This window comes from Geospiza fortis, unplaced genomic scaffold, assembly GCF_000277835.1.
Source record: "Geospiza fortis unplaced genomic scaffold, GeoFor_1.0 scaffold46, whole genome shotgun sequence".
Lineage (NCBI taxonomy): Eukaryota > Metazoa > Chordata > Aves > Passeriformes > Thraupidae > Geospiza > Geospiza fortis.
The window spans coordinates 41842-49316 of NW_005054586.1; the positions used below are offsets into that span (position 1 = coordinate 41842).

At 51.5% G+C, this 7475-nt stretch overlaps 1 protein-coding gene across 1 annotated transcript in view; it reads left to right on the forward strand.

Annotated features, from left to right (window-relative positions):
* Positions 1–4999, forward strand: part of ASB1 (ankyrin repeat and SOCS box containing 1) — an 8586-nt gene extending 3587 nt beyond the window's left edge. Inside the window, 2 exon segments of the mRNA XM_031064403.1 lie at positions 2369–2754; positions 4089–4999. Coding sequence (XP_030920263.1) covers positions 2369–2754; positions 4089–4222 — 520 coding nt within the window. The 3' untranslated portion in view covers positions 4223–4999.
* The last annotated feature ends 2476 nt before the right edge of the window (positions 5000–7475 follow it).

Here is a 7475-nt window from a genome sequence, read left to right on the forward strand (position 1 = left end):
GATCGTGCTGTGGTGGGATCCACTGCTACCTGAGAGGATCCTTTTGCCAGGCTAAAACTGGGGAAAAGAGAGCTGCCAGATCACCCCCATCCCTCAGGTGCGTGCCTGACCCTGCTAAAAGTGGAATTTGGGGGTTTGCTTTGGATTGAGGGCTTCCACTGAGAATTTTGATGGTAATAATGGGGGAAGAAGGGACTGAAATGGAGGCGGATCTGCTGTCTGCTCAGGAGGCAGTGGCCTTTAAACAGCTCTGTGGAAGTCCCAGAGCAGCACAGATAATGCTGCCCAAATGCTTGTGTAATCTGATTTCAAGGGGAAGAATACACTTTGTGCCATTTGCAGCTCTTAGAGGAGTCTCTCAGCCCTTGTTCTGGGTGTGCTTAGTTGGAATGAGACTCTTGCCATGCTCAGAGCTGCAGGATTTGGTTAAATATTTGTCAGATGGGGAGCAGTCCCCGCTTGTTTCAGCGAGAACTGTGCCTGCTTTGAGGTAGGATTTGTCCCCAGGTATTTTCCTTAGTTTTATGAAATTCTGAAAGGAATATCATGCTGTCTAGGAAAAACCTGGTTCTCTGAGTGCTCAGTTTGCAATCTGGGGAGGGAGACTGGTGGGTGAAGGAACTTTCTTTCCCTCTATGGGTAGAATGGACAGGGCTTTGGATTAAAACCAGCTACTCCTTAGGGACTGTGCTGTCTTCCTCCTTCTTCCCATCCAAGCTGCATGAGAGGGACGTGGAATTACTGTCTGAGGGAATCCCCAGTAGATTCCAGCCCCTCCAGCTCCTTCAGGAGCAGGGGTTTGTCATGGATGTTTCACTGTGGAGTGCAGGTTCCTGTTTCCATTTCCCTGCTGTTTGGGATCGAGCGCCTGTGTTGCTTTTTTGGCACGTTTTGTCCTGGTAGGGAAGTTATTTCAGCATCCCTCTTCAGTGGAGTCATCTGGAAACATCCCTGCTCCCCAGGCAGCTCATTAGCATCCAGCATTACGTGGTGCTGGCTCGGGGCTGAGCCATCCCTGGTGCCAAGGCACGAGAGGAGAGAAAATACAGCTAAAAGTTCCTGGGTCGAGATAAGGAATGGGAGAGATAAGAAGTGGGGGAGATAAGCAAGGGGAGAGATCACTCACTAAATACCATCACAGGCAAAACAGACTAAACTCAGGGCTATCAGCTTAATTTATCCCTAATAAAAACAGAGCAGGGTAATGAGAAGTGGAATCAATCTTAAAAAACACCTTCCCCCACCCTTCCCTCCTTCTCAATGGGGAGGCAACATGGGGGAAGCTTCTGAAAATACCGCCCCTGTACCCTCCCACCACCAAAACCTGACCATGCATACCACATCCATCAGGAGGGCAAGGATGTTGCTGTTCCTTCTCTCTCCAAATCCCAGGCTTTTGTGGGCAGGGAAACATCTTTGCTTCTGGGAGATCCCACTGTGTTGTCCCCACTCAGAAGTGCTGCCAGGCCCATCTGAGGGTAGGGATCGCAGAATAATCACAGAGGTTGGAAGAGACCTCTAAAATCATCGAGTCCAACCTGTGCCCTAACACCTCACCTAGACTATAGCACCAAGTGCCATGCCCAGGCTTTTTTTAAACACATCCAGAGATGGTGATTCTACCACCTCCCTGGGAAGAGCATCCCAGTACTTTATTATTCTTTGGGTGAACAATATTTTCCTCATATCCAACCTGTGCCTTCCCTGAGGTAGCTGGAGACTGTGTCCTCTGGCTCTGTCAGTGCTGCCTGGTGGAGGAGACCGACCCCACCTGTCTGCAACCTCCCTTCAGGAAGGTGTAGAGAGTGATAAGGTCACCTCTGAGCCTCCTCTTCTCCAGGCTAAACAGCCCCAGTTCCTTCAAATGTTCCTCACAGGGTTTGTGTTCCCACCCCTCACCAGCCTTATTGCCCTGCTCTGGATGTGCTCAACCTTCTCGACATCCTTCCCAAACTGAGGGGACACAGCACTCGAGGTGTGACCTCACCAGTGCCCAGGACAGGGGCAGGATGACCTCCCTGCTCCTGCTGGCCACACAAAATCAGAGCAGGGTAATGAGAAGTGGAATCGATCTTCAAAACCACCTTCCCTCCTTCTCAAGGGGGAAACTTCTGAAAATACCACCCCTGTACCCTCCCACCACCAGAACCTGGCCATGCAAACCCAATCCACCAGAAGGGCAAGCTAGTGCAGGCAGCAGCCATTGGTCTTTTTGGCCACCAAGGCACACTGCTGGCTTATGTTCAACCAGCTATCAACCAGCACGCCCATGTCCCTTTCCGAGGGGATGGGTGGGTTCCAGAGGTTCTCTCTCCACACGTGTCCAGCCTCATCCCTTGCCATTCCCAACCTTCTCTCCCTGGCGCAGGTACGGCGCGGACGTGGACGTGAACCACCAGCCGGCGTCGCGCGGGCCGGGGCAGGCGCTGCGGCCGCTCACCACGCTGGTGGTGTGTCCCCTGTACATCAGCGCTGCCTACCACAACCTGCCCTGCTTCCGCCTGCTGCTCCAGGCGGGAGCCGACCCGGATTTCAACTGCTGCGGGCCCATCAACGTGCAGGGCTTCTCGCGGGGCTCGCCCGTGTGCGTGCTGGACGCCGTGCTGCGGCACGGCTGCGAGCCCGCCTTCGTGCGCCTGCTCGTCGACTTCGGGGCCGATCTCAACCTCGTCAAGGTGGAGGCCCTGGGGCTCGAGGCCACGGGCAGGGTCAAGGTGAACGCCGAGGCGCTGGAGGTGTTCAAAGAGGCGAGGGGTGAGTGGGGTTGTGGGTGCTGGAGGGCGCTTTGGAGGGGTTGTGTGAGCTGTCGGGGTGGGTGTTGGTGTCCTCGCTTCAAGGGCCTTCAGCAAGTAGATAGTGGGGTCTAACAAGCTGGCAAACAAAGCATTAATGACTTCTCCTCTCCTTTTTCCCCTGTTGCATTTTGTACCTTTTTTCCTTGTTGTCCCCTCGAGTCCTTCAGCAGCCCAACCTCTGTTACTGCACCTTTTTCACCTCTCCCAGCTCTTTTCCATTGCCTTTTCCAAGGTATAGGGGTCCTATCTGAGCTGGGTTTTGGAGCTCTGGATCACCAGTTCTCCAGAGCCACACAGGTGTGTCCCAGCTGCTCCTGTGTGACCCTGAGCTCTGGATCCAGGAGGGAGTTTAATCTGGACAGACTCTTTGGGAAGGAGAGCCACAAACTGTGGTAAAAAGGGGCAGGAGGAAGCTCAGATGGAGGTGAAAAAAGATGGGGAAAAGTGCAGCACCTTGGAAATCCACCCGGTGAAGGCCACAGCTTGGCACCAGAGGTGCAAGTGGAGTTTCCCTCTTGAACTCCAGAGAATTTCAAAGGGATTCAGACTGTGGGATACAATTGGCATCCCCAGATTACTCAGCTTTGCATGGGCCTGGTTTTCAAACCTGCCTGGGGTTCTGAGGAGGGAGGTTCACATAAGCTGGAGTTCCATTAGGCCTGGGTTTAGGAGGCAAATGGGACTCCTCAGGTGGAGCATATGGGATAATGGAGTGATGCCATGGAGGTCCAGTTCCTGAATCAACATGAGCACCTCCATCCTCTTGTCCCTGTGCTGGAAGAGCTCTCCATGGACTCAAAGGAAGGCCTCAAAAGAAAGTTGGGAAAAGGCCTGAGCTGGCCATCAGTGCTGTTGACATAATTTTAAAATGATCCAAATAGAACAGTGGAGTTGGAAGGGATCCACAGGGATCATTCAGCCCTGCACAGACCCCCCAACAATCCCACCCTGAGAGCATTGTCCAAACACTCCTGGAGCTCTTGAGGCTGTGCCCATTCCCTGGAGAGCCTGGCAGTGCCCAGCAGCCTCTGGAGGAAGAACCTTTTCCTAAAATCCAACCTAAACCCACCCTGGCACGGCTCCAGCCACTCCCTCAGGTCCTGCTGCGATGGCCTCCATGGTCTCAAGCCCTTCCAGCCTGCCCATGCAGTTGGAAATCTGCTCCAAACCCCAGGAGCTTTGACCTCCTCACGGGGCAGGATTTGTGCACGCTCAGCTCTCCCTCCCTGCCTCCGTGTTGCTGTTCTCCCTCTCTGTTTCCACAGTAATGCTTCCCTGTGTTTTCCCTTGCAGGCCGCGCCCGGAGCCTCTTGTCTCTGTGCCGCATAGCAGTGCGGAGAACCCTTGGCAAATCCCGCCTGGATCTGATCCACAGCCTTCCCATCCCAGACCCCATTAAACAATTTTTACTCCATGAGCACAGTTAAAGGGCGGCTGGCTGCTTTTGGGGACAGTTTGACTTGGTAAATGAGTGCCCTGACAGAGCCAGGTGCCAATCCTGCCTCTTTTTCCCTCACGGAGTGCACATAATTCCCTGCTCCTGTGGATTTTTTTTTTTCTCCTCCAGATTTAGGGTGCAGTGATTCAGTGTCTTATCTCCTTGGGGAGAGGCTGCTAAACGTGTGTGGGTGTTGCTGGAGCAAATACAATATATCCTGTGGCTGTTGGCAAATGTGTAACCTCTGTTACTGATCTGTGTCACACACACACACACACCTGGGGTCTCTGTGGCATTTCTGTGTGGGGAAAGTGTCCCTACTTTACTATTTGTCCCATCACAGCATATAAAACCAGAAGTTCCTACCTACATTTTACTCCATATCTCATGGTAAGACCAGAGAAAACCCGCACAGATCCACATAACAGGTCTGTTTTGTTTGCATCATGGAAAAGGTACAAAAAGGTGGGGTTTTTTTGAGGAGTTGGGATATTTTTTGCTTCTAATCACAGTGTTGCATCTAGCAGCCTGGGCTCCTTTCACTTCCAGTGGCTCTTCATGCCACAAACTCCCAGCAGAATCATTCTGCAGGAAGTCAGCCGCCTTTTGTTGGGGTCTCAGGGTCAGCCAGTGCTGTCCTCAATGCAGAGGAATTGTTGAAGGATAGAGATGATGATGCCTTAGGATCTTGGGGAAAATCTCAGGTGATAATTGGTACTTGCTTTAACTTTTCTGATTCAAGTAAAGTCACTGTGTTACAAGTTTATTTTTTTGAATGATTTTTCTTTGCTAGCTCTTCTTCCCATGCTCTTCCAACTGGCAAAGGTAATTTTCCACATGTGACCTTAAAGATCAGAGAATCCCAGCTTGGTTTGGGTTGGAAGAGACCTTAAATCTCACCTAGGTCATGGGCAGGGACACCTTCCACTATCCCAAGTTGCTCCAAGCCCTGTTCCTGAACCCTATGGGTTTACCCCATAGGCCTCAACATTGGTTCCAAAATATTCTTTTCCCAGAGGCATAAATAAAGGGAAAAGCCAACCAAAGCAGAGGATGTTTCCAGACCTTCTCCAGGCGAGGTGCAGTGGAGTGGAGCTGTGGGCAGGTGAGGAGGGGCAGTTCTGCACCGTTCCCTTCCCAGGCCTGCAGCTGGTTTTGGTTTTCCAGCGCTGGCAGCGAGTTGTGCACTGGCTTTATAGAGGTGTGAACATGCCTGGGAGATGCAAACAGGTTGTAAAGCCTCTTGGCACCTGGCTGGGGGATCCATAATGGTTTGCAGGAGCTCACTGTGCTCCTGAGCTCCAGTGTGGGGAGGCAGAAAATGAGATGGGCTGGCTTGAGACAGTGCCACAGGAGCAGCTTTTGGGGTTGGCTTTTCCCTGAGGATTTTTAGTTGGTTTGTAAATTTGACCCCCAGTTGGGGTGAAGGTGACAGGATGGATGTGGGGAGAGCTGGAAGGACCCACAAGGATCATCCAGTCCAGCTCCTGTCCCTGCACAGACAGCCCGACAATCCCACCCTGTGCACCCCTGAGGGCATTGTCCAAATGCTCCTGGAGCTCGGGCAGCCTTGGGGCTGGGACCATTCCCTGTTCCTGTGCTCAGCCCCTCTCTGGGTGGTGGTTCCACCTGGAATGAGCTGCAGTGAATGAGCTGATATTCCTCAGTGGGAATGCCAGAGGGTGGCCCAAAGAAATTGAGAGAATGGACTCAACCCAGTGCTTGATGTAAGTCTGGGCTGTGATTGAAGCTGAGCCTGTGACAATGTTAATTAGAGATCCCATCCAAAGGATTCCTCTGAGCGTGGATCTCTCCAGGTCTAAGAATGGTTCTCCCAGCCCAGCAGCAGCAAAGCAGCCTGAGGTTCATCAGTGGCTTGGAGATGTGCAGAATCGAGGCTTTGGAGTGCCTGCATCATCCCTCCAGCTTCCATCTTCACTGAGGGACTTTGCCTCTGGAAATAGCCAAACCTTTGGCTTGAGGGCCTGGAATGAGTCCAACCTGGGCACAACTCACATGAAATTAAGCTGTAAGTGCACAGGATTCTATTGGAGTGAAGTCCCTGTGGAGATGGGTTGCTGTGGCTACTCAAACCCAGCTTTGCTCAGCTGGTTTAATACACAGAGAATTTGGAATTTTCACTGTAGAGAGATAATACTCTTGAAATAGATTCAGGATATTCAAAGACTTCATTGTCCTGTCCTATAGGGCAAAACCCTGCATCCTGTGCCTTACCCTGTCCTTTTAAACCCAGTGAACAATAGTCTTCCAGTAAGAAATCTCAATAATTCCTACCTTTCTGTCCTTTCACACTATATAAACAGCATTTCTTTTTGCCTTAGCTTGGACTTCACCATTCCCTCCTATGCAGCAAAGCAATCCATTTTGAACAGGTGTTCTTTTTCCCATTGTTGTCCATGGGGCATGCTCAGAGTAAAAATTGAGTTTTGTGAAGCTGTGGGTGGGAAATTAAACATTCCTGCAGTGTACATCCCATCCATTGAAAAAGTGCCCATTATATTTGTGCCGTATATATAAAGTGTGTGTGGCCTGGCCTTGCTGGAAGCTTGAATGGGACAGGATAAGAAGATTTGGAAAATGCTTGAAGAACCAAACCAGGTCTGGAATCAGCCAAGCAGCTCCAAAGCTGTCTTTTCACATTGGTTTTCTTGTTTTTGTTGCTAGGGGAGGATTTCCAGGGTATGGGATGCTGGTAGCTGGGATGCAAATAGAATTTCCTGCTCATTTTGCAAAGGGTGGGGAAAAGGCATCTGTTGGGTTGAAGTGGTTTTTTGGTTGGTTTTGGAGCTTTGTTTGTTTGTTTGTTTCTCATTTTTCAATCCCTGGAGTCAAGTAAAGCCCTTTTTACCCCAACTTGAGTTACAGCACCTTTTTAGCCCTTCCTCTTCCAGTGAAGAAAACTGTGGCAGGACACAACAGAGGGGACAAAATGCCACTTCCAGAAGTGCCCAGCAGTGCCTGTTGGCTTTTCCCTGGGTCAAAATGGTTTGGGACAGCAGCAGCATCAGACCTGAGAGCAGGTGGATCCACCTGCAGCCCAAAAAGGAGCAGGGTGGCTCTGGATTTGGGAAAGGCTGGATCCTGTAGCCACTGGAGGGGGCCGGAGAACCGCGGTCCCTGCCTGGGGTTACAGGGACAGCGCCGCTGCCACCTCCTGCCTTGCCCCTCCCTGGCCATGTTCAGGGCATCCTGAATCTTTTCCACCTTCACGCTGGGCTGAA